The 26,095-nt window shown below is 48.8% G+C and overlaps 1 protein-coding gene across 1 annotated transcript; it reads left to right on the top strand.

Moving 5' to 3' along the window:
- The first annotated feature begins 271 nt into the window (after positions 1-271).
- Positions 272-25,270, top strand: LOC121449539 (WT1 interacting protein). Its single transcript, XM_041654032.1, has 8 exons — positions 272-1,026; positions 9,281-9,382; positions 15,528-15,595; positions 15,736-15,798; positions 15,932-16,062; positions 16,864-16,915; positions 17,546-17,614; positions 24,213-25,270. The coding sequence occupies exons 1-8, from the start codon at positions 456-458 to the stop codon at positions 24,351-24,353; spliced, it is 1,197 nt and encodes a 398-aa protein (XP_041509966.1). The 5' UTR covers positions 272-455; the 3' UTR covers positions 24,354-25,270.
- Positions 25,271-26,095: the final 825 nt, after the last annotated feature.

Below are 26,095 nucleotides of genomic sequence, written 5' to 3'. Positions count from 1 at the left end.
TAGAGCCTAGGCCACCGTTGGCTCGCCCACGTCCCCGCGCAGCCCTCGCGCCCCTCAGCCCGCCCGTCGCCGCCCCCCACATTCCACAGGCTGCTGCGCAGTCTCCTTCCTCGCATTCCTGACGGGGCAAAGAAGTCCCTCCGCCACCGCCCCCACCACCCCTCCCGAGCCGGGCCTTGGAGAGCGGAGGGGGCGCGGCCCCGAGCTGCGCGCGCATTCCTCCGCCGCGCGCGCCCCCTCCCTCCCGCCCTCCCTCCCCATCACGGTCCCGCGCGAGCTCGCGGCCCACGCCGAGCGACCGCGACCCCGCCCCGCCCCGTGCCCAGGGGTCCCGGGGCGGGCTGCGGGCTGCGGGCTGCGGAGAGGCGAACGATGCAGCGGCGCTGTCGGAGCGGCAGCGGCGGGCGGCGGAGGCGGAGGTGACGCGCCGCGGCGGTGGCGGCGGGCCGACGGCCATGCAGCGCTCGCGGACGGCCGCGGACGACGCGGCTCTGCTCCTGGCCGGGCTGGGCCTGCGCGAGCCGGAGCCGACCGCCGACTCCCCGGGGCGCGTGCGGCGCGGGCCTCGGGCCGCCGACGAGGCGGCGCCCGCGGCGGGCCGCAGAGGCAAGGGCGGCGGCGGAGTCGGTGGCCTCGAGGCCGCGCCCGACGTCCCCAGCCGCCCCGAGCGAGGCCCGCGCGCCAGCCTGGCGGGCTCGGACGGCGGCAGCGCGCGCTCCAGCGGCATCAGCCTGGGCTATGACCAGCGCCACGGCCCCGGTCCCGGGCCGCCGTCGGGGGGCAGTGCGCGCTCCAGCGTGTCCAGCCTGGGCTCCCGCGGCTCAGCGGGCGCCTATGCCGATCTGCTGCCGCCCGGCGTCGGCCCCGCGCCTGCCCGCTCTCCGGAGCCCCCCTCGTTCCCGTTGCCGTCGCTGCCGCTACCCCCGGGCCGGGACAGTGGCCCGAGCGCGGCCGAGCGGCGGCTGGAAGCACTCACGCGGGAGCTGGAGCGCGCGCTTGAGGCGCGCACGGCGCGAGACTACTTCGGTGAGCGCGCGGGCCGGGGTCCGGGGGTCCGGGGTCCGGGATGCCCTAGGCGCGGGTGCGGTCTGTTCTCCAGCCACAGATGCGGAGGTGTTTCGCGCGCGCTTCCTGACTTGAGGCGGGAGAAGCGGGGGATCCAAACAAAATCAGATTGATTGGCAAACTAAACTATTTTCTGGACACTTAAAAAAAAAAAGATTTACTTAAGAGACAAGGTCTCACTGTGTATAGCTCTGGCTGGCTTGGAACTCACAGCTCTTTCAGCCACTGCCTTTCCAGTGCTGGGATTAGAGACATGGATTGGCAAAGATTTAGTTATGTGTATGTGAGGGTACCCTAGGAGGCCAGAAAAAGGTGTCAGATCCTTTGAAACTGGAGTCACAGTCGATTGTGAGCAGATATGGATGCTGGGAATGGAATTCTAAGCTCGCAGTAAGCGCTCTTAATTGCTAACCCCATCCTGATTCAGCCCCTTTTGCTGGGCGTTCTTCTTCATCCTTAGCATCGCTCCTGCTAATGCTTGATGAGCAGAAGGAAAGTCTCCCTCCCCTTTCAGTTGTGTGAGCCACGGTTAGGGGGAGAGAGAGAGAGAGAGAGAGAGAGAGAGAGAGAGAGAATGCCCTAGGGTCACAGGCTTCAGTGCTCGTGGTGCCTGCAGGTAGGACTGTGTGAGGCCACAGGACTAAGCCAGGTACGCCAGGCTGCTCTGGGCTGAGTCGTATATACTGGATATTTCCTAAAGGAATGCTGGGCTAGGAGTTTAGCTCCGTGGTAGAGCGCTTGCCTAGAGTACTCAAGGTCTTGGGTTTGTTCCCCAGCAAGGCAAAACAGAACCACAAACCAGCCTTACCGCTGGATACACAATGGAAAAGTCCAGACTTTAGCCAGCTTGGTACAGGCCTGTAATCCCAGCACTTGGGAAGCAGGAATAGTAGATAGCTTGAAGTTCAAAGCCAGCCTAGTCTGCATACAGTTCCAGACCAGTCAAGACTACATAACAAGACCTTGTTTCAGAAAGGACAACAGAAAATGGATTTTATATCACCAAATACCAAAGAAAGGAAGTAAGATTCACAACAACCCAGGAAAGGAATAACATGCATCAGCCCAACAACCTCTGAGGGCTTTCCTTGCCTTAATACTTAGGTGAATCAGGGTAGAGGAAGTGAGGGTGTGCAGGGTTAGCAAGCATGAGACAGGCCTGGCAGATTTCTAGCCCCAGGCCAGCAAAACTAGCAGTTCCGGGCAGCTTTGAAGTAGACCTTGGGGGAGTAGAGGCTGTCTCTTAGCAGGTCGGGTGGGTGCATTCCCGGATGGAGGAAGATAGTGAGGTTATGGGAAGGTTGTAACCCAGTGTGGGTCAACATCAGGGGTGTGTGTGGGCTAAAGGGTTGGTCTGTCTTTGCCATAAGGTGCTTGGTTAGATGTGAGAAGGCATGATGGGAGTTGTGGTTTAGTAGATGTGGTGGCTGCTGGTAGTGGGCTGGGAGTGGGGGCAAGTGGGAGACAGACCTCCTGCCAGGTGTTGAACTGGGACATCTGCAGGGGACACTCCCATGCTCTTGGTCGGCATCTGGCCCCTGCACACTTGGAGGCTGGGCATTAACTATCTGTGGGTCCCATGGGTCTGTGTATTGCTCTGGGTAGGTAATGCTAATACTGGGTAGTACGGGCACTGATGACCAAAGTCTGCAAGAGGGCTCCAAAGAGCAGTGAGGGCTCAGCTTTCAGGTGTTTCAGCCACATAGGAGACTGAGCTGGCTGATGATAGAGGGTCCCCTCAGAGTCAGGTCTCATCTAGTGCAGACTGGTCTAGAATGAGCTCTTCAGCTAGGGATAGCCTTTATCTCTGTCTTCACCCCAAGTGCTGGGATTACAGGTGTGCATCACCACAGCCGGATTATGGGGTGAAGAGCAGTTGGAAGCTGGGGCTTCATGCATGGTAGGCAAGCACTCTCAGTTGAACCTTATCCCCAGTACCCCCTTTTTTTTAGATATGGTCCCTCCCTATCTACCAATGTGATCTCCAGCTAACCACCTTCCTGAGTGTTGGGACTGCAGGTATGAACCACCACCACACCTGGTCTAAGGGCCACCCCTAAACCCCAAGCCAAAAATAGTTTTTTTTTTTTCTGGTTCTTAAAAATATGGGCAGTTTTGCCTGAGCTGTGTATCTGATGATGATTGATGTTTTTGAAATACAAAAACAGCAGTTTCCATGTGTGATAAATACCTGTAATCCAAGCACTCGGCAACTGGAACTTTGCCTTCTCCCCCTTGGCTGCCATTAGGAGGCTGACTGCCTCAGACCCCTAGAACTGCCCCTCTGCTGTGAGGCTCCGAGGGCCACACCCTGTCTGCTTCTCTTAGCAGCCTTTGGTTCTGATTCCTGTTTGATTCCTTACAGGACCCCTACTCTGAGTTGCTAGACTGACACTCCCCCACGCTGTTATTCTGTCTGACTGCGAGGGGTTTGGAGAAAGCCCCTGAGATCGGGATTATTATTATTTTTTAATATTTTAACAATCACGTGTGTGGGAGGGTTGCATGAATGCTGAGGTGTGTGTATAGAGGTCAGAGACCAACTTGTGGTTTCTTTCCCTCTACCCTGTAGGTTTTTAGACTTGAACCCAGGTTGTCAGCCTTAGCTGCAAGACCCTCTTAGCCATTTCTCTGGCCCTGGAGTAATTTTTGTTCTTTAACCTCAGTGGTTTTCAGGACTCTGTTGTTCCTCTTAGCCTCAGTCAGTTTGCTTTTCTATTCTCTCAGCAGCCTCTGGTCTCCTGCCGCCCATCCCACTTCCTACCTCACTCCGAGCACTGAGGTTCCTGTTCCTCCCTCCATGCTTTCTGTCCACGGCCAGCCTCACTCTCCTGCCATCTGAGAGGGTAACAGTCTTCTCTGTAGCCTCTTCCTCCACCCTCAGCCTCCCTCTTTCCTTTGGCCCCTTTCTTTCAGATATAAATCTGTAGAAGGGTAACACACGTGCACACACACATTCTCACACAATACGCACACATGCACACAGGGACAGGGCTGGTGAGATGTCTCAGTGGCTAAAGATGCAATTTGCTCCCAAACCTAACTTTCCAAGTTTGATTCCCGGAACCCACATGGTAGAAGGAGAGAACTGATTCCTGCAAGCTGTCCTCTGACCACACGGGTACCGTAGCATGCGCATGTACTCATGTGTGTTCATGTATACAGATAAATATTTCTTTTTTTTTTTTTTTTTGGTTTTTCAAGACAGGGTTTCTCTGTGGCTTTGGAGCCTGTCCTGGAAGTAGCTCTGTAGACCAGGCTGGTCTCGAACTCACAGAGATCCACCTGCCTCTGCCTCCCGAGTGCTGGGATTAAAGGCGTGCGCCACCATCGCCCGGCCAGATAAATATTTCTTTTTTTTTTTTTAAATATTTATTTATTTATTATGTATATAGTATTCTGTCTGTATGTCTGCAGGCCAGAAGAGGGCACCGGGTCTCATTACAGATGGTTGTGAGCCACCATGTGGTTGCTGGAAACTGAACTCAGGACCTTTGGAAGAGCAGGCAATGCTCTTAACCGCTGAGCTATCTCTCCAGCCCCAGATAAATATTTCTTAAAAAGCATAAATTAACTTCCAAACCCATATGGCCACAGAGTCCCTCTGTCCTTTCATCTTGCCTTCCTCCCATCTCAGGTTTGCTCATTCCCTCCCTCTCTCTCATTTCTGAGGTGTCCTGTGCCCTGGGGTCACTTTTTTTTTTTTTTACCCTGAGGCGGAATCTTGTTCTCTATTCAGGCTGGCCTAGAACTCTGCTAAGCTTTCTGATCACTGAGGTTGTAGGGATATACCGCCACAGTTGGTCATTCTAAAGTATGTTTTTATTAAAGCAATCTGGGTATATACAGACAATATACGCCAGGCTTAATGTACCATAGGGCCTTCCCTTTCTGTATACCTTTTTGTCCCTTTTTTTTTTTACTTTTTTAAAAAAAATTTTTTAAAGATTTGTTAATTTTATATGTATGAATTTTTGCCTGCATGTATGCATATGCACCACGTGTGTCCCTGGTGCCCCCAGAGGCCAGAAGAGGTGTCAGATATCTGGCACTAGCACGTATGGTTGTGAGCATCCCCATGAGTCCTGGGAATTGAGTCTCAGCCGTCTTCTTCAAGAGTGAGCAGCCAGTCAGCCAGTGTTCTTAACCACTGAACCATCTCTCCAGACCCTTATTTTTAGTTTTTGAGACAGCGTTTTGTTATTGTATCCTTGGCTGGTCTGGAACTTACAGCGTAGACCAGGCTGGCCTCAAAATCACAAGAATCTGCCAGCCTCGGCCTCCCCACCCCCACCTTTCAGTGTTGACTGCTGTGATTCAGTCAAGTAAATGGTGAGGTCTGATTCTCATGGCTGGTGGAGGAGTGAGAAGACAGAAGGAAGAGAAGTCCGGCAGTGTGTCGGGGTGGGTTGTTGGGGCCTGGATAGCCTGCCAGTTACACGCTGAATCAGGGCTGGAGGAAAATTAGGGAACAAGCCACGTGTGGTAGCGCATAGCCATTGTACCCGCTATCTGGGACACAGGTTGAGAGAGCTTGAGCCCAAGCTAGTGACAACACAAAGAAGACTGGATGAGATGAGTCAATGCTAAGACGTACTGCTAAGCCTGACAAGCTGAGTTCAGTTCCCCAGGACCGCAGTGGGGAGAGTCCATGGTGGTGGACCAAAGGCACGGGTCCAGGGACAGCTAAGAGCTCCCATCTTTGGTTTTTTGTGAGGCAGGGTCTTTTACCAGCCCTGGCTACCCAGGAACTTGCCTGCCTCTGCCTCCAGAGTGCTGGGATTAAAGGCCTGGCCACCACACCGTTTCCGACAAGGCCACACTGCTTACCGCTTCTCAAACAGTTCCACCAATAGGGACCAAGTATTCAAACATGAGTCTGTGGGGACCATCTCATGCAAACCACACAGAGATGCTGAGTATCTGAAGCGAGCAGCCTTTCTGGAGGGCTGGGCTAAAAAGTGCACAAGATTTGGAGCCAGGCATCCTCCTAACACTGCTGGTCAGTCCTGTTTTCTCCCCCATCTGACCTGCTGGGTGGTCCCAGTTCCATCCTGTATTCCTGGATCCCTGCGTAGAAAGCACTGTCTGTTCAGTTCATGCTGTAAAGACTACAGAGGGACTGTCCTTCACCATCCTGTGTAAAAATCACCACCTCCAGATGTGTGCCTGTGGGGGGCTGGTTCATAGGTGTCAGGTGTGAGCCACTAAGTTGACGCTCTAGCCTCTAGACTTTTGTATTTATAGACCAGATCTTTCCATGGAGCCCAGATTGACCCTGAACTTGAGACGTACTACTTCAACCTCTCTAGTGTACAAATGGATGGCATGTGTCAATATACCTGGCCCTCTAGATTTAGTCTTTGTTTTGTTTTGTTGGAGACGAGGTCTTACATAGCCCATGCTGGCCTCCAGCTCTCTGTATAGCTGCCCTGTCTTTCAAGTGTTGGGATTACGGGCATGTGCCACCATACTCAGCTACCCTAGATTTTTAAAAATAGATTCTTTGTAAAATTTTTATTTATTTTTACTTTTATTTATGTGTGTGTGCACTGACTGCAGAAGCCAGAAGAGGGCGTTAGATCCCCTGGAACTGGAGTTACAGGTGGCTGAGCCACCATGTGGGTGCTGGGAAGTACTCTTAACCACTGAGCCATCTCCCCAGCTCTGATTTAGTCTTTTCTTTTGTATACAGCATTCCTTCCATGTATGTCTGCAGGCCAGAAGAGGGCACCAGACCTCATTTCAGATGGCTGTGAACCACCATATGGTTGCTGGGAATTGAATTCAGGACCTTTGGAAGAGCAGGCAATGCTCTTACCCTCTGAGCCATCTCTCCAGCCCTAGTCTTTTCTTTTTGACTGATTTGTTTTATGTCTGTGAATGTTTTGCCTGCCTGTATGTATGTATATTTGTGCACCACTTGCATGCCTGGTGCCCTCAGAGAGTGAAAGAGGGCACTGGATCCCCTGAAACTGGAGCTGTGGATGGTCATGAACCGAGTGGGTGCAGTGATGCAAGAACAGCCAGCGCTCTTAACCGCTGAGCCACCTCTCCAGTCCCTTGAGCTCTTCTTTTTTTAATTTTTATTTGTTTTTCATATCCCAACTGCAGTTTCCCTTCCCTCCTCTCCTCCCAGCCCCTCCCCTCACTCCCCCTTCCCATTCCCTATCTACTCCTCCACTTTGTTTCTCTTCAGAAAATGGCAGCCTCCCATGGACATCAGCCAGCCATGCTATGTCAGGTTGCAGTAAGACTAGGCACGTCCTATCCTACTAAGGCTGGACGAGGCAACCCAGTAGGAAAAGGATCCCAAAGCAGCAAGGGTCAGAGACAGCCTCTGCTCCCACTGTCAGGAGCCCCACAAGAGACCAAGCCACACAAGTGCAGCGTAAGTGCAGATGGCCTAGGTCAGTGCCCTGCAAGTTCTCTGCTGGGCGGTTCAGTCTCTGTGCTTGGTTGACTCTGTGGGTTTTCTTCTGGTGCCCTTGACCTCTCTGACTCCTACAGTCCTTCTTCCTCCTCTTCCTCAGGATTCCCCAAGCTGTGTCTAATGTTTGACTGTGGGTTTCTGCATCTGTTTCCACTTTGATCTATTTTCTTTGGTGGGGGCGGGAGCTGAGGACTGAACTCAGGGTCTTGAGCTTGCCGTGCAAGCGCTCTCCAATTGAGCTAAACCCAACCCTGATCTGTCCTTTATTTTATTCTTTATTCCTTTATTTTTTTGGTTTTTCAAGACAGCTTTGGAGCCTGTCCTGGAACTAGCTCTTGTAGACCAGGCTGGCCATGAACCCACAGAGATCCACCTGCCTCTGCCTCCCAAGTGCTGGGATTAAAGGCATGCACCACCACCACCCAGCTCTGTTTTTTTTAATGTCTTACTTATTTTTATTTTATGTTCCTTACTATTTTGCCTGTATGTGTGTGTGTGGGTGTCACATCCTCTGGAACTGGAGTTATGGATAGTTGTGAGCTTCCATGTGGATGCTGGAAATTGAACCTGGGTCCTCTGAAAGAACAGACAGTGTTTTGACATTATCATTGTTGTCATCATTATCGTTACGGTTTTTGTTGTTGTTTGAGGCAGGATCTCCATATAGACCCCTGGCTAACCTAAAACGTGCTCTGTAACCCGGGCTGGCCTGGAACTCTGAGCTATCTATCCTATTGCCTTGGTCTCCTGAGTGCTGGGGTCACAAGCGTGCATCATCCGACATGTACCCCACTCATCTGACATCTTGTGACTTCTGGCGTGTGTGTCTCCTCTGGAGCAAGCACATGGCCCTTGGGGCTGGGGATTTCTCTGCACTACGTTTTCTCTACATTTAAGAAGTGGTGCACGCCTTTAATCCAGCACTCAGGAGGCAGAGGCAGGTGAATCTCCGAGTTCGAGGCCAGCCTGGTGTACAGAGTGAGTTCAGGACAGCCAGGACTACACAGAGAAACCCTGTCTCGAAACTCCTCCTCCCACCAAAAAAAAAAAAAAAAAAAAAAAAGAAGAAGAAGAACAAAAAAGAGAAGGGTGTGAGCAGGCAGCAGGCCACGTTTGTGGAATGCGTAGAGAATATTCGAACCTTGTACAGCCGAGGAAGGATACCTGTCCAGGGCAGTGATGCCCTTGAGTGTACCTTTGTGGGGTCAGAAGGTACATATTTATTTTGAAGAGTGGGATTTGGTTCCAAGGCTAGGAAGGTTGTCTTCCTCAGTCTGAGGTGGAGGGGCGTGGAGTGCCTTTTCTAGCTCTGATGCTCATGGTCATAGCTGATGGCTGACTTCAAGGGCTCTGCCTCCACCAGTGCTCTGTGAAGCTCTTTGAATGCCCAGGCAGCAGTAGCTGCCCTACGTGCTGCCCGTATTCTCTGCCTTTCTCGTCGTGGGGACTAGCTCCCTGACAGGAGCCACTTAAAGGAGGAAGGATCACTCCCGCTGTCCATCATGGCAGGAGCATGGGGGGCAGCGCCTCGTATCTCTGCAGAATTGGGAATCAGAACATTTGCACATGAGCAGAGTTGAGCTACAACCTTCCAGACCTGCCTCTAGTGGCCTCTGTCCACCAGCCAGGTGCTTACAACACAGACAGGACACATTCAGCTCCAGCGGGTCCTTGTAGCTGAATGTTAGACTAGGGATTTGGTGGTACTGTCGTTGGGGCCTGGCTGGCCACCCAACTCCAGGACATAGTACTAACTGCTGCTCTCCTGCTCCTTCCTCACAGGCATCTGTATCAAGTGTGGGCTTGGCATCTACGGAGCAAGGCAGGCGTGCCAGGCAATGGGGAGCCTGTATCACACCGACTGCTTCATCTGTGACTCCTGTGGTAGGTAATAGCTTCTACCCCACCCCCACTGCCCCGTCACTCCCTCGCATCCAAGTCTCAGGCAGAGGAGACACTCTGTTCTGGGATGGAAGGAGGCTGTTCACATTCTCCCTATGCACATGGCTCGTGACACCTTTCTGGGCTTGACTTGAGAGGTGTAGGTCTGAGGAAAGAGCCATGGAACAGCTGAGGGGCCTTTTGTCGGCTATCAGAAAGGCTCCTCTCTGGTCCTTGGCTGTGCTTCTTCATCCGCATAGGGTCCTGGTCTGCCTGGGAGGGATAGGGGCATGGATGAGGGGGCTTGTACCATCTGGACATGAGGTCAATATTTGTAAACGTATTTTAGATATATTTCTTGGACTTTATGTGTATGAATGTTTTGCCTGCATGTGTGTGTGCACCATGTGTGTGCCTGTTGGTCCCCTGGTACTGGCGCTGTGGATGGATGACTGAGTCACCATGTGGGTGCTGGAAACTGAAGCTGGGTCCTCTGTAAGAGCAGCCAGTGCTCTTAACCACACCCCGCAGGGAATATTTCCGTAGTTTATTTTATCACAGTAACATACATAAGGATCAAGGCAAAGAAATGCTATTTTTGCTAGAGCCTGCAATACGGTCACTCAGGAGGCCGAGGCAGAAGCAGAGTTCAGAGCCAGCCACGGTAATGCAGAGACCCTGCCTCAAAAAGAAATAACCAAACTGCTCTGTGTCTAAGGCTGTGCTGCCATTCCTCACATCCCCCATCCCTCTGGCTAAGTCAGTAATCCACATTTATCTTATTCCTGATGAATAATGTTGTCTCCACAGCATCAGTCAGATCAAGTGTGCTATCGTTAGCTCACCCTCTCCTTTTTTTCTACCCCCCCCTTTTTTTTTTTGTTTTTTTGGAGATAAGGTTTCTCTGTGTAGCCTTGGCTGTCATGGAACTTACTGTGTAGACCAGGCTGGCTTCTGCTTCTGTCTCTCAAGAGCTGGGATTAAAGGCATGTATCACCATGCCTGAGTTGAGATTTTTTTTTTTTTAAGAAAAGCAGGGGGCCGGGCGGTGGTGGCGCACGCCTTTAATCCCAGCACTCGGGAGGCAGAGGCAGGCGGATCTCTGTGAGTTCGAGACCAGCCTGGTCTACAAGAGCTAGTTCCAGGACAGGCTCCAAAACCACAGAGAAACCCTGTCTCGAAAAACCAAAAAAAAAAAAAAAAAAAAAAGCAGGGGGTGGGGAGGGGAGCAGGGCAGGAGATGGCTTAATCAGTAATGTGCTTGCTGCACAAGGTTGAGAACCTGAGTTTGAGCCCCAGCATCCCTGTGAAAAGCTGAGTGAGTGACAGCCCACCAACCGTCTAGCCAGTCGGTGAGCTCCAGGGTCAGGGAGAAATCCTGTTTCAGAGACTACATGGAGAGCAGTCAGGAGAGACATCCAGTGTTAACCTCTGGCTTTCACAAGCTCATGCACACATACACACATTTAATTTTGCCTTGTTTAACTGTAACCTCAGAATTTTTTTCTTCTCCTCAAATGTGACCTTCAGTCAGGCTTTTTGCAGAGCTGCCGCCAGGAGCCTGATGGACCAGAGCTCTGCTGTCTAGACTTGTATGGGAAGCGGATTGTTTGCCTTGTGGTGCACAGTCTCTGGGCTGGACTCACTACTCCCTGGAGGTTTTTAGCCACAGATAACTGGGAAGCTCCTGGGGACTGAGGCAGGCCTGTTCTCAGGCTGGACTGCCAGTGGCTCTGGCTGTCAGCAGCCCTTTTAGCCCCTGGATTTGGCTTTATCTTGAGGGCAGCTGTTCTCACAAGGGTGATTTTTCTTTTAACCCAGGTCGCATGTGTGAGTAGTGTACTCCTCCTGCCTGCCACACGGTAGTCCATTGTGTGATCAGACCACAGCTTGTTTCTCCGTGTAATCGCTCATAGACACTAGACGCCTAGACTGTGCTGTGAACTCTCGTAGAGTTCATCCATGCTCAGGTTCCCACTTCTCCTGGGTATATTGCAGGGAGTGGGATTTTGGGGTCATAGGGTATGCGTGTGTGTAACTCCATAAGAGACTGCCAAATTGTCTTCCCAAGGAGCTGTAGCATTGACAGTCCCCTAGAAACCTAAGAGCCACGGTGCTCTGCATGTTTGCCAATCATTGGTGCTGTTGTCTTTCCGAGTAACTGTTCTGCTGGGTGCATCTCATCGTGAGTTTAATAATGCATCTTTCCCAGTGAGCATCTTTCTGTTGGCTTTTTGGCCATTAATATTTTTTTCTTTGAAAAATACATTTTCATTATGTATTTATAAGTGTGTGTGCAAGCATGTATTTCGGGAGGTGGGACAAAACTTGCAGGAGTCAGTTCTCTCTTCCCCCATGTGGTTCCAGGGATCAGACTCATGTTGTCAGGTGTGCAGCGAGCATCTTTGTTGCTGAGAGACATCTTGCCAGTCTAATAAGTATTTTTTTGAGAAATCTGTTCAAAGCTTTTGCTTGTTATAAAATTGGGAGTTTCCCTCCCTTCCGCCCCCACACAGGGTTTCTCTGTGTAGCTCTGACTGTCCTAGAACTCACTCTGTAGACCAAGCTGGCCTTCAACTCAAAAAAATCCTCCTGCCTCTGCTTCCTGAGTGCTGGAACTAAAAGCATGTACCACCACAGCCCGGTCAGGACTTTTCTTGGGGGAGGTATTTTTTAATTATTGTGCGTGTATTTGTGTGTTTGTGTCTGTCTGTCTGACTGAGTGAAGACTATGTATATGTGAAAACACGTGCCCCAGGAGTCCGAAGGTGTCCTGTCCTGGAGCTGGAGTTAGGTGACTGTGAGCCATCTCTTGTGGGTGCTGGAAACTGAACCCAGGTTCTCTGCAATAATAGTACATGCTCTTAACCGCTGAGCCATCTCTCCAGTCCCCCTTTTTGTGTGATCTTTAAAACCTATTTTAGTGATGCTTTTGTTAAGAAATGTTCAATTTTGACTAAGCCCAATTCACCAGTTTTTGTGTGACGGGATTTCAGGTCTGAGCAACCACACTCAGTTGAGGTTGTGTTTGTGTTTAGGTTGATAACAATTTTATATTAGAGTTGTACATGTGCAGAGGCTGAAGGTCAGCCCCAGGTGGTGTTTCTTGGGAACCTTTTGTTCTAGGAGCTCTCACTGGGACCTGATGCTTACTAATTAGGCGAGTGTAGCTGGCCAGCAAGCTGCAAATACCCTGTCTCTACCTCCACAACCCAGGAACTGTAAGGGTGTGCCACTATACTGGGCTTCTTATGTGAATGCTGGGGACTAAACTCAGGTCCGTGTGTGTGTGTGTGTGTGTGTGTGTGTGTGTGTGTGCGCGCGCGCGCTTCACTGACAACCACCTCCCCGGCCGCCTTATCACTTTTGTATTGATTGCTCCAAAAAATAAATGCTGAGATTGGGCAGCATTTGAAAATGGACACAGCTGGTGTGAGCTGGAAATGATTTGGATCCTCTTTTCTTTTTCTTAAAGATTGATTTATTATGTATACAGTGTTCTGCCTGCAGGTCAGAAGAGAGCACCAGATCTCATAGAGGGTTGTCTTGTAGTTTCCAGGAATTGAGCTTGGAACCTTTGGAGAGCATCCAGTGCTCTAAACCTCTGGGCCATCTCTCCAGCTCCCAAGCATTCCACTTTTCGTGGTGATGACAGAAAGCATGTACTTCCGGGTCAGAGTCTTCAAGCTCACTTCCTATTCTGCTTGATCCTTGACTATTATGGGATGGCAGGTGATCCTGGGAGATTCTGCATACTCTATGTGGCAACCCTTAGAAACCTCAATTGAATTAGGAATTATAATTTTTTAAAATTTATTTATTTATTTATACAGTATCCTGCCAGAAGAAGGCACCAGATCTCATTATTGGTGGTTGTGAGACACCATGTGGTTGCTGGGAATTGAACTCAGGACCTCTGGAAGAGCAGTCAGTGCTCTTAACCACTGAGCCATCTCTCCAGCCTGGAATTATAATTTTTTAAAAAATGGTTTTAGAGCTGGAATGTTTGTGATGCTCAGCATGACCTCAAACTTCACAGTTGAAGCAGTCCTCCTGCCTCAGTCTCTGGGGCAGCTGGACCTCCCAGGAGCCCCAACAGAAGAACCCCCTGACCCTTGTCCCAGAGGCGCATCTTGTCTGTAATGCTGGACAGCAAACAAACTCACTACTCCCTCCAGATAGATGCTGTCTGTCTTCTGAGTTCACTCTGAGAGTAAACTTGAAAAAGCATCTAGACTGACAGCTGCCAGCCTTTACCTGCAAGATATGTGGGATGACTTGGGAGTTGGCTTCCCAACACACGTTCTTTACCTGTGTCTTCTCAGATTTCTCTGGGCCAAGCCTGGTTTTATAGTATGCAGGGCCATGCACATAATTCCCTAAGTTTATCCCTTAGTGTAGGTTTCCAACTCCATGATGTTACCAGTATAGTTTCCATGTATGTATGTATGTACGTATGTATTCATGTATTCATCTGGTGTGTGCATGCACACACACACACATGTGTCCATGCATGCGTGTATGTGTGTTTTTAATGTCAACAGAGGCCAGGAAAGTGTGTTCCAAGATCCCTTGGAGCTGGAATTACAGCTAATATGGGCCACCTAATGTGAGTCTTGGGAACCTAACTTGGGTCTCTGGCAAGAGCAGTGTGCAATCTTAACCATGAGCCATCTTCTTCTCCAGCCTCATAAATGTAGTTTTAAAATGGTAACTTCGCCTGGTGGTGGTGGCATATGTCTTTAATCCTGGCCCTTGGGAGACAGAGGCAGGTGCATCTCTGAGTTTGAGGTCAGCCTGGTCTACAAAGCAAGTCTCAGGACACCCAGGGCTACACAGAGGAACAAAACAAAATAAAAACAAAAAACCAAAAAAACTTGTAGCTTCATATTCCCAATATTTGTTGCCAGAATAAAAATGCATTTGACATTTGGTTTTCGTATGCTGGCCGTCTGTCCTATCCTGCACTTACAATAAACTTAGGGTTAGTGGGTTACTAATGGTTTTCTCTACAACACAATCGTGTCATCTATGGCTACAGATAGTGTTACTTCTTTCTAGTCTACATTAGCTCTAATTCCACATCTCATTATTGTACACTGCCTAGAACTTCTAACAAGATGGAATCATCTTGTTTTGTGGTACTGGAAATCTCTTCCAGACCCACACCCCAGCCCCTCAATGGGGATTCTAGGCAGGGGCTCTACCACTGAGCCACCCCCCAGCCCTGAGGTTTCTTAGACAAGGTGCTCCTATATACCTCAAGCGTGCCTTGAACTCCTACTGCCTCTGAAATTACAGGTGTGGGCCGCCATACCCTGCCACCAAACTGTTCAGAGGAAAACGACTTAACCTCTCACCTAGGTGCTTGATGCCGCTGAGTTTCTCACCAGCACTCTCAGCAGGCTGACGTTCCTTCTTAGAGCTAGCAGCTCCTGGCGCCTCCTGCCGGATGGCAATGCCAGGTGAGCAGTAGAGGTAGAGGCAGTTGAGGTAAAGGGAGAGGCATGGGGAGAGAGACCTTCCTGTATTTGCTTTGATTATAGCTTTGTTTACTGTTACAGTTTTTTTTTTCTGAAATATTGTTTTTGGTTAAGAGAGGCCAGGTTGGCCTTCAGCTAGGCTTTGTAGCCAAGAATGACCTTGAACTTGAGGTTCCTCCTATCTCCACATCCCAAGTGGGATTACAGGCATGTGCTACCACACCTATTTTTATTGTCTGGTATTTTGAGGCAGGATTTCCTTTATAGCCTAGGCTGTCCTCAGCCTTTGGGGCCCTGCCTTCACCTATGGGATGCTGGGTTATAGGTGTGAGACACCGTTCTGGCTTGACATGTTTACAACAGAAGCATAGCATTAAAAGGATGTTTAGAGGGGGCTGGAGAGATGGCTCAGCAGCTACGAGCATGTCTGTTGCACTTACAGAGGTCCTGAGTTCAATTCCCAGTAACCACATGATGGTTCACAACCATCTGTGATGAGATCTGGCGCCCTCTTCTGACATAAAGCTGTACACACAAACAAATGAAGGGGTGTTTGGAGATGTCCGATGTTCATTTTCTCATTGGTGGGCGGTGAGTACTGACACTGAAGCCAGGCTCCTTTCCTGGTGTCAGCTTCCATTACCCCCTCCACCCCTTCCCTCCAGGGAGACGACTCCGTGGGAAGGCCTTCTACAACGTGGGTGAGAAAGTGTACTGCCAGGAGGACTTCCTGGTGAGTCTGCACTGTGTTGCTGGCCCAGCTGGGTGGGAGCAGGGGCGGGACCCTCCTTCGGACTCACATGCAGACCTGAGGCCAGCGACAGTGAGTGCCCCTTTGTCACGTGACGTCCTGGATCCTGTGTCCCCTCTCAGTACTCCGGGTTCCAGCAAACTGCTGACAAGTGCAGCGTGTGTGGACATCTTATCATGGAGATGGTGAGAACCTCCCCGTGACCTGGAGTCCCCCACCCTCTGCTGCTCTAGACCGTTGGCGGGGGCCCTAAGCCATGGCCTCTGGGGGGTGGTGCTGTGCCTCCTGCCCATGCTAACCTTTTGGTGCTTCCCCCAGATCCTACAGGCCCTTGGCAAGTCCTACCACCCAGGTTGCTTCCGCTGCTCAGTGTGTAACGAGTGTCTGGATGGCGTTCCCTTCACCGTGGACGTGGAGAACAACATCTACTGCGTTAGAGACTACCACACGTGAGTCTCCCTTGCTGAAGAAGCAGTGTGGACCGCAGCATGGCCTCCCCAGCTCTCTTTCCTGCCTACCTCTGCCTCTTCGGTCCTGGCCTTTTTTTCTCTTTCTGCCCTCGTGTTTTCTCTGCAGTTGGGGTAGGGATAGCTCTGATTTTGGTGACAAGAGCAGAAGGATGGGACTCCTTATATTTTGGTGGGCTACATCAGGAACGAACCTGGAGGTGGTATCAATAACTGTTATCTTTCCAGAATATGTTTCCATGTGCTGGGGAGCAAGTGTTCCAATTCATGAGCCTGGGGACGGTTCCCAGTGACGCCTAAGGGCAGGGCAGGGACATTTGTGATTCTGGGCCCTTACTTGTCTGTTCCCTGCCTTTGGGCCTTTTCCTCCCAAGGAGAAAGCCCTGGTGCCACATGGGCAGCCTGTCTGTTATGGTGGCTCCAGGCTTAGGCCTCAGAGCCTTGGGTCTCTGCTGCTGCTGATTTTTGAGATCGGTGCCAGCATTTGTCCTTGGTGGTACTCAGGGTGAAGCAGAGGTCTCCTCTAGGGAAGGCTTCAGGCTGGACACAGGGACTAGAGAATGCATAGGAGATGGCTGGAGGGAGCCTGAGGCTTCCTGCAGGAGGAGGGAGGAAGGGCACAGATAGGAACTGTGTCAACCATTACTGCCAAGAAGGCAGAAGCTGCACACCCGCGTGTCTACACAGGAGGCAGGCTATCTTAGAGCTGTTGTGGTAGCTCCACCCATGTCCCCTTGCCTCTACCTTCTCACCTTCTCACTCCCACTTCCTTTATCCTTCCAGGGTGTTTGCTCCAAAATGTGCTTCCTGTGCCCGCCCTATCCTCCCTGCCCAGGTAGGAACACTTCACCCAGAAGCAGCGGGTGCGTGATCCTGAGGCTTTGTCCGATCCTGCCTGCTTTGCCTCAGATCCTGGGCCATATTAGGAGTGGTCTGCATTCTGCAGGGCTGAGGAGTATAGAGGATGTTCATGCAGGGGGTGGGTCAGGTGTACCCTGTATGCATTAGAGGAAGAGGTGGTCCTGATTCTCGTGACCCACTGCGGCACTCTGCTCCATTACTTGTAGTGGGAGGGGCTGCTCACCCGCTCATTCAGTTCTGCAGTGGATGTTGGGTAGCCTAGGGCTAGAAGAGCAGATAGGGAGGCCTTGGCCTGTGTAGGGTCTTTCTGCATGAACAATGTCTATTTAAGTCAGCTTCCTGAGGAAACATGGCTGGTAGTGGGAGTTACTGCATGAGCCAACACCCATGTGACTTTCTTACTATCACATGCCTATGTGTGACTCCAGTTGGGGAAGATGCCCAGGGCACATACACATCCCTCTTGGGCATGTGCTGAAGTGCCCTGTCCTTGTCCGAGGGACATGTCTACTCAGGGTGGCACATTGTAGAGAGGTGCTTTAATGGACAGGACATAGTGCTTCAGGTCCAGGGAGCACATGTGTGAATCTGCCTCTTTTTCCAGGGCTGTGAGACAACCATTCGTGTGGTGTCCATGGACAGAGACTATCACGTGGAGTGTTACCACTGTGAGGTGAGCTCCATCCTCACCCACCCTCCCCTCCACCCTGGACCCTCTCTCTGTAGCTTCTGCTCCATACTCCCTCAGTAAGCTTTTCCCTTTCTTTCCACCCATGCTCATTTTTCTTTCAGATAGTTCCATTTTCACTAAGTGAGTGTTGGATTTAGTAGAATAGGCGGGAATTTAGAATTGGCAGTGTCCACATAAAGTAGTGTGTTGCTGTTGAAGGGAGTTGTCAGGACCTTGGAAAACTATAGAAGGTTTCCTGGGGGAGGTGACACCCAACCTAAGCTTTGTAGGGTGATAGATCAGAATTCTAGTGGAGGATGAGTATGCTGTCACTTCCTGTAGCAAATATTGGAAGTCACCAACTTCCATAGAAAAGGTTTATTTCAGTTTGGTTGTAGAGGTTTAATCCCATGATGGTTGGTTGACGCCACTGCTTTGGGCCTGTGATGTGGCAGGGCTGCTCACCTCATAACTGGTAAAAGAACAAGAAAGAAGGTTTGGAGAGAACTTTGAGATGGCCCACTGTGTAAGGATACCTGCTACTGAGTCTTAGGACCCACGTGGTGGAGGAGACAGCTGATTCTGCAAGTTGTCCTCACCTCCACAGGCATGCCATGGCACCCACTTCATATGCAAATAATACATGCAGCCAGCCTGGTCTACAGAGTGAGGGCTAGGCCATCCAGGGCTACACAGAGAAACCCTGTCTTAAAACCAAAACAACAACAACATCATCAATAATAATAATAATACATGTATAAAAAAAGAGGCCAAGGTTCTGGAGTCCCCTTGACCAAAGCACCAAAGCCTCTGTGGCACTTCAACCACCGCCTCTGTGGACAAGAGACCACGCTTCACCTCCCGCACTTTCTTTGTGTGTTTTTTTGAAATATGGTCTTACTGTGTAGCCCTGTGTAGTAAGCTTTCTCGTTGGACTGTCTTGGACCACCAGCCTGCAAATAGAGACACAGACTTCTTAATAATGAAAGCTTGGCCTTTGGCTTAGGCTTTTCCCAATTAGCTCTCATAATTCAGATTAACCTGCTTTTATTAATCTACATTCTGCTATTTAGCTTTTACCTCTCTTCCATTCTGTGTATCTGGCTTGCTCTGCCTCTCATTAGCGTCTCTCCGCACCTAGATTCATCTTCCCCTGACTCCCCAGAAATCCTGCCTGTCCTCCTGCCTAGCTGTTGGTCATTCAGTTCTCTATTAAACCAATAAGAAGACGCCTTGGTGGGCTGGAGAGATGGCTCAGTGTTTAAGAGGACTGCTCCAGAGGACCTGGGTTCAATTCCCAGTACCCATATGACAGCTCACAACTAACTATCTGTACCTCCAGTTCCAGGGGATCTAACACCTTCAAACAGACCTACATGTAGGCAAAACACCAAAGCACATAAAATAAATCAATAATAATGAAAAAGAAAGTGTTTCGGGAAAGATACATTTTTACAGTGTACAAAAAGATTATCCACAAAATTTCCCCATTTTTGTCTAAAATAAAGTTTTACTCTGTCTAACACAGTAAAACTATATATAGTTTTATAAGAACAATATTCAGGCCAGGTGGTGGTTATGCACACCTTTAATCCCAGCACTCGGGAGGCAGAGGCAGGCGGATCTCTGTGAGTTTGAGGCCAGCCTGGTCTACAAGAGCTACTTCCGGGTCAGGCACCAAAGCTACAGAGAAACCTTGTCTCGAAACAAACAAACAAGAACAATTATCAGATAAAAATTACATTTACAATGTTCAGTCCAGTTGTATTTGGCATATTCAGAGAAAATATTATCTGTCTTGATGAGTTCAAAGTTTTATTTATACTTAAAGCACTTTTTATCATAACATATTACCAACCTAAAAATCTTTTTATTTTTATTTATTTATTTATTTATTTTTGGTTTTTCGAGACAGGGTTTCTCTGTAGCTTTGGAGCCTGTCCTGGAACTAGCTCTTGTAGACCAGGCTGGCCTCGAACTCACAGAGATCCGCCTGCCTCTGCCTCCCGAGTGCTGGGATTAAAGGCGTGCGTCACCACCGCCCGGTTTAAAAATCTTTTTAGACCTTAAAACATTTTCTTAGTTGAGCAACTTAAGCTTTTATGTCTCTCAACCTTTATAAACTTTACATCTCTTTAGCAAGTTTTTTTTTAAATGTGGTAACAAAGAGTAACAAAGACAGTATAACTAGTCTTCAACTCCCATCAGAGACCGGAGAAGGATAAAATAGTACTTGAGGAAGCAGGAAGTACAGAGCAAACAACTTTCAAAACTATAGAAATGACAAAAACTGCTGCTGTCTGGACAGTCACCCAGGGCTCCTCTGCAATGTTGGGGCATCCATCGTTGGTCTAAAGGCCCAGCATATCTGACAGACTTTTCTGTGGAGCAGGAACTTTGAAGGACTGTCCTACCTTGTCTTGGCAAAGTTTGGCATTCATCTTCTTTTGTGTCCTGTTTGTCCAATTTGGTCAGCATTTGAGGCAAGGGCAGTTTCTTGTCCAGTGGCTAACTTTGCCATACACACACAAAAAAACTTCGAGGCCAGCCTGGTCTATAAGAGCTAGTTCCAGGGCAGGCAACAAAGTAACACAGAGAAACCCTGTTTTGAAGAAAAAAAAACCAAAGAAAAACAACAACAAACAAAAAATTATCTCTTAAACTTATCTACATGACTATTTTTTCTTCTTTTTTTTTTTAAGATTTATTTGTTTATTTATATAGTATCCTGCCTGTAGGCCAGAAGAGGGAACCAGACCTCATTACAGATGGTTGTGAGCCACCATGTGGTTGCTGGGAATTGAACTCAGGACCTCTGGAAGAGCAGTCAGTGCTCTTAACCGCTGAGCCATCTCTCCAGCCCTCTACATGACTATTAAGTTTGATTGTTATAGATGATTAACTAGTAATCTACATTCTAAAAATTATCCTAAACAGTTTATAATAATAGTCTTTAAGGCCCAAAACTATATATTTTAAAATGAACTGCTGTATAATACCTAAAACAACAGAAAATATATACAGTATGTTCTAACAAAAATAACTTTAAATTTGTATCAGTATACAAAGATCTATACCAATGTAAAATATTTAAGACTAGTAGTTGCTTTTTTTTAGTTTAAAAGTAGATTCAGTTAATTTACTGTTTTATTTTATCATTCCTATATCCTGCTCTTTTATTTTCATTTTTTTTGTTTTTGGTTTTTTTTAATTTTTTTAAATTTATTTATTTATTTAGTTTTATTTTTGTTTGTTTTTCGAGACAGGGTTTCACTGTGCAACAGCCCTAACTGTCCTGGCACTAGCTCTTGTAGACCAGGCTGGCTTCAAACTCACAGAGATCCGCCTGCCTCTGCCTCCCAAGTGCTGGGATTAAAGGCATGTGCCACCACCGCCCGGGCCTCTTTTATTTTCAGAAAGAAATCCGTGAATCTAACCTGCTTTGTTTAGTTTTTCCCTGACCATGAACAAAGATATAACATCTCCCCCAATGCAACATATTTCCTGATTTTCATTTTGAAGTTAAGACATTCTTTATATATATATATGTTGGTTTCATTTAGCGGTTTTTTGCTATAACCCAGTGTTTATCAGCAGTGTTATTTTTAGCTTAAGTCAACAAAGCAACATACCGGTTCCACGTGCCCTGTCTATTTTCATCCTTATGTGGCTGTGTATACACACACACACATACACACACACGCGCGCACGCATATATTTTTTACTCTCTTTAAAAACTATTATTTTTAAACTATTTTTCTTCTTTCTTTATTTGCTTATTATGTATATAGTGTTCTGGGCACCAGATCTCATTATAGATTATGGTGTGAGCCATCATGTGGCTGCTGGGAATTGAACTCAGGACCTCCAGAACAGCAGACAGTTCTCTTAATCTCTGAGCCATCTCTCCAGCCCTAAACTATTTCTATGACTGTCTATGCCCATTTTTTTTCTCTTTCTTTAGCATTTAAACATATCTTAAAGTATTTTGTGCCTATTTAGAGGTTTTTTTGGCTTAAACCTGGCTTTCCTAAGCATCCACAGTGTTCTCTGACCAGGAGAACCAAAGCCCCCCTTTGTTTATTGAGAGCCCAGCCTCACGCTGGCAGGTAGCAGTGGGAGCCACGTTTACTGCAGCAGCTCTGGGAAGTTGCTGACCACTCTCCAGAGTTCATGCAAGTGACAGCCAATTGCAATATGTGCTCCCGGGGAGTCCCAGGTGACCACGGTTGAGGTGACGGCTGACATGACTTCTGTGTTCATGTGGTCATGACTCATGTTACATGCCAAATATAACCGCTTCTTTTATTGTTTTATTAATAAATAAAGCCCAGGAGTCAGATATTAGGGTGTAAACCTGATAGATTCACAGAGTGACAAGGGAAAGTGTCAGCTGACCCCCTCCACCAGTGCAAAGTGTAGTAAGCTTTCTCATCAGACTTTCTTGGACCTCTAGCCCCCAAATAATGACACAGAGACTTCTTACTAATTGTGAGAGCTTGTCTTAGCTTAGCTTTTCCCCCAAATAGCTCTTACAACTTAGATGAACCCGCCTCTATTAATCTATGTTCTGCCATGTGGCTTTTTCCTTTGTTCCATCTGTATGCCCGACTTGCTACGCCAGAGGCCTCTCTCTGGTGTCTCTGCATGGCCACTATTCATCTTCTCTCCTCAGAAATCCTGCCTATCTTCTCTTGCCTAGCTATTGGTCATTCATTTCTTTATTAAACCAATCAGGAGACTCCTTGGCAAAGACACATCTTCACAGTGTACAAAAAGATTATCCACAGCAGCTCTGGCTGTCCTAGAATTCGCTGTGTCTGCACTGGGACACGCGGGTCCTGTGCACGTGGTTAGAACTCTTGCTGAGCTAGCTCTCTAGTCTTGGGAATTATTCTCATAGCCCAGGCTGGACTCAAGCCCAGTCTCCTACTGGGTTCAGTCTGCTTGATGTGTTCAGAAGTTTGTTCTCTTGTTTCTTTGAGACACAATCTTGCTATGTAGATCATCAGGCTGACCTGGACCTTGTTTCTTTGAGACACAATCTTGCTATGTATATTGGGCTGACCTGGACCTTGTTTCTTTTTTTTTTTTTTTTTTTTTTTGGGTTTTTTTTTTGGTTTTTTCGAAACAGGGTTTCTCTGTGGTTTTGGAGCCTGTCCTGGAACTAGCTCTTGTAGACCAGGCTGGTCTCGAACTCACAGAGATCCGCCTGCCTCTGCCTCCCAAGTGCTGGGATTAAAGGCGTGCGCCACCACCGCCCGGCTGGACCTTGTTTCTTTGAGACACAATCTTGCTATGTAGATCATCAGGCTGACCTGGACCTTGTTTCTTTGAGACACGATCTTGCTATGTAGATCGGGCTGACCTGGACCTTGTTTCTTTGAGACACGATCTTGCTATGTAGATCGGAATGACCTGGACCTTGTTTCTTTGAGACACGATCTTGCTATGTAGATCGGACTGACCTGGACCTTGTTTCTTTGAGACACAATCTTGCTATGTAGATCGGACTGACCTGGACCTTGTTTCTTTGAGACACAATCTTGCTATGTAGATCGGGCTGACCTGGACCTTGACATTTTGCCTCTGCCTCTGGAATCCTGTGCTTATAAATATGGCTCCTGCACCTGGCTGTTGGCTGTCACTTTGTTGTTGTTGTTGAGTTTAAAGTTATTATTTCTATGGGGGGGGGTATTCATAGCTCTGTGTGGAGTGCAGAGTTGGAAATGGAGTTAAGGGGAGTCTGTGGGAGTCTGGCTTGTTCTGTGGGTGCAGGGGTCTGAACTGTGGTCTCCATGGTCGAGCAGCAAGCTCTTAGCACTGAGCCTTTCTCCAGCCCTTCCTTGTTCTTAAGAACCAGTATCTTGGGCTGGAGAGATGGCTCAGAGGTTAAGAGCACTGACTGCTCTTCCAAAGGTCCTGAGTTCAATTCCCAGCAACCACATGGTGGCTCACAACCATCTATAATGAGGTCTGGTGCCCTCTGCTGGCCTGCAGGCATACACACAGAATACTGTATGAATAATAAATAAATAAATAAATATTTAAAAAAAAAAAAAAAGAACCAGTATCTTGTGAAACTAGGTGTGGTGGTGCACGCCTTTAATCCCTGCACTCGGGAGGCAGAGCAGGTGGGTCTCTGTAAGTTTGAGGCCAGCCTGGTCTACAGAGCAAGTTCCAGGACAGCTAGGGGTATAGAGAGACCCTGTCTCAAGCAACTAAAAACTAGAAACAGTTGGGCAGTGGTGGCACATGCCTTTTATCCCAGCACTTGGGAGGCAGAGCCAGGCAGATCTTTGTGAGTTGTTCCAGAACTGGCTCCAAAGGTACAGAGAAACTGTCTCCAACAACAACAACAAACCAAAACAAAACAAAAAAAACCCCCAAAACCAAAAAGACAGTATATAGCCTGTTAGGCTGAGCCTACATTTACTACCCGTCCCTGTCCTTTTCCTGAGGCTGGCCTTAATTCCAAGTCCTTGGGTGTTTCTTTAAGGTCCTCTGCCCACTCTGCCCATCTACCCCAAACCCGATGTTTCTTTGGTGAGGATGTTGTCTCCTGCTTACTGGGGTTCAGGTTGTGTTTTATCTTCTGCAGGATTGCGGGCTCCAGCTGGGCGGGGAGGAAGGACGCCGCTGTTACCCCCTGGAGGGGCATCTGCTCTGCCGCCGGTGCCACCTGAGGCGCCTCGGACCGGGCCCACTCCCCTCGCCCGCTGTGCATGTGACTGAGCTCTGAAAAGCAGCCATCTGGAGAGAAGGGTGACCCACGCTCCTGTCTTCTCCCCTCCACCGAGCTGCTGTCTCTTCCGCAGGGGCCGGACCCCCGCGTCAAATAAGCGACTTCTATTTATTCACCTTCCGTGCCTCAAGCCACTTCCCCTGCTGGGTTCCAGGACACCCGCACCCTGCAGCCTTGGGATAGGCCACCTTCTTCTGCCTGGCCTTAGCTCCCAGAGGCAGGGCTTGGAGGGCTTGGTGCCATGGGGGAAGGGTGCCTTATTTGTGTGCGATCACAGCCAGGGCAGTGACACCTGGGAAACACCGGGTTTGGCCTTGATGGGTGTTTCAGCCACAGGTCTCTCCCTCTCTGGATCCCGGCAGGGGTGGTGCCTTTCTAGCATCCTCAGCCTCAGAAGACCCTGAGCGAATCCCAGGCACAGAGAGCGAGCCCACCAGGGCTCCCTGTGACGCCGGGGAGCATCTGTGCACACTTGTATCCAGCTCTACCACAAAACCATGTGATTTGACTTAAATTAAGTTCCCCCCACCCCCGAGGATGTTTGCATTTTCTTTAAAAGAATATAGTTTTCTTCTAAAAACTTGGACCAAGTTGGTTGTTACCTTAGTCACAGCAGATTCGTGTGCACACACGGCCTGTACCATGTAGCTAGAGTCGCAGTGGTAAGGACATTTGTAGTTTTAACTGTTTTTCCATGAATTCTAGAATATTGCCACATCTGCTTCAGATTTCAGTGTGGGGTGGTGTCAGAATTTTATGGAAAGGGACCCAGTGAGCTTCAGGCAGGGCAGATGTAAATTAGATTTTCTTTTGAGGGAGAGTACTTCCTGGGTACTGTGAAGTACTGGCAAGATTTTGAGGCTGGTTAATGAAGACATTGAACCTATGCTTGTGTATGACCCTGGCTAGATTTCATTGTTGTCAATGCTGGATGTGGCTTTGCTTTGGTTTTGTTAATTGTTTATTTCGAGTCAGGGTCTCCTTTTGTGGTAACCCAGGCTGTCCTTGAATCTCGGAGCCTCCTGCAAGAACCTCTGGAGCAATGTTTTTGAAAGCTTTGGCAGAACTGAGCACTACTGTTGCCAGGGAAACCAAGGTTTCCCTTTTAGTGTTCTTCATCTCAGTTTAAAAGTTTAGTAATGGGCTGGGCGATGGTGGCGCATGCCTTTAATCCCAGCACTCGGGAGGCAGAGGTAGGCGGATCTCTGTGAGTTCGAGACCAGCCTGGTCTATAGAGCTAGTTCCAGGACAGGCTCCAAAGCCACAGAGAAACCCTATCTCGAAAAACCAAAAAAAAAAAAATAATAAAGTTTAGTAATGGGCCAGGTAATGGTGGTGGCGCACACCTTTAATCCCAGCCCTTGGGAGGCAGTGGCAGGTGGATCCCTGTGAGTTCGAGGCCAGCCTGGTCTACAGAGCAAATTCCAGGACAGATTCCAAAGCTACACAGAGAAACCCTGTCTTGAAAAACCAACAGGAAAAAAAGTTTAGAAATGGACTTGGGGTCCTGAGTTCAATTATCAGCAGCTACACAGTGTCTCACAACCATCTGAAATTAGATCTGGTGCCCTCTTCTGGTCTACAGGCATACATGCAAGCAGAACACTGTATACATAATAAATAAACAAACACATCTTTAAAAAAGAGAAAGAAATGGACTCAGAAGAAAGCCCAAGGACAATTTAAGTAGAGTTTAAGGTAGGCAGTGCAGGTTAGGTGAGAATTCGAGCAGTCACCAG

The sequence above is a fragment of the Microtus oregoni genome, unplaced genomic scaffold (genome assembly GCF_018167655.1).
Source record: "Microtus oregoni isolate MIOR12 unplaced genomic scaffold, Mior012 000006F_ref0000085, whole genome shotgun sequence".
In the NCBI taxonomy this organism is placed as follows: domain Eukaryota; kingdom Metazoa; phylum Chordata; class Mammalia; order Rodentia; family Cricetidae; genus Microtus; species Microtus oregoni.
This window is presented reverse-complemented; position numbering and strand designations above follow the sequence as displayed.

Excerpts from the sequence above, each read along its gene's own strand:
- LOC121449539 (XM_041654032.1), top strand. The coding sequence starts at position 456 with ATGCAGCGCTCGCGGACGGCCGCGGACGACGCGGCTCTGCTCCTGGCC. Across the intron at positions 1,027-9,280 it reads CACGGCGCGAGACTACTTCG|GCATCTGTATCAAGTGTGGG; the intron begins GTGAGCGCGCGG and ends CCTTCCTCACAG. Across the intron at positions 9,383-15,527 it reads CTTCATCTGTGACTCCTGTG|GGAGACGACTCCGTGGGAAG; the intron begins GTAGGTAATAGC and ends CCTTCCCTCCAG.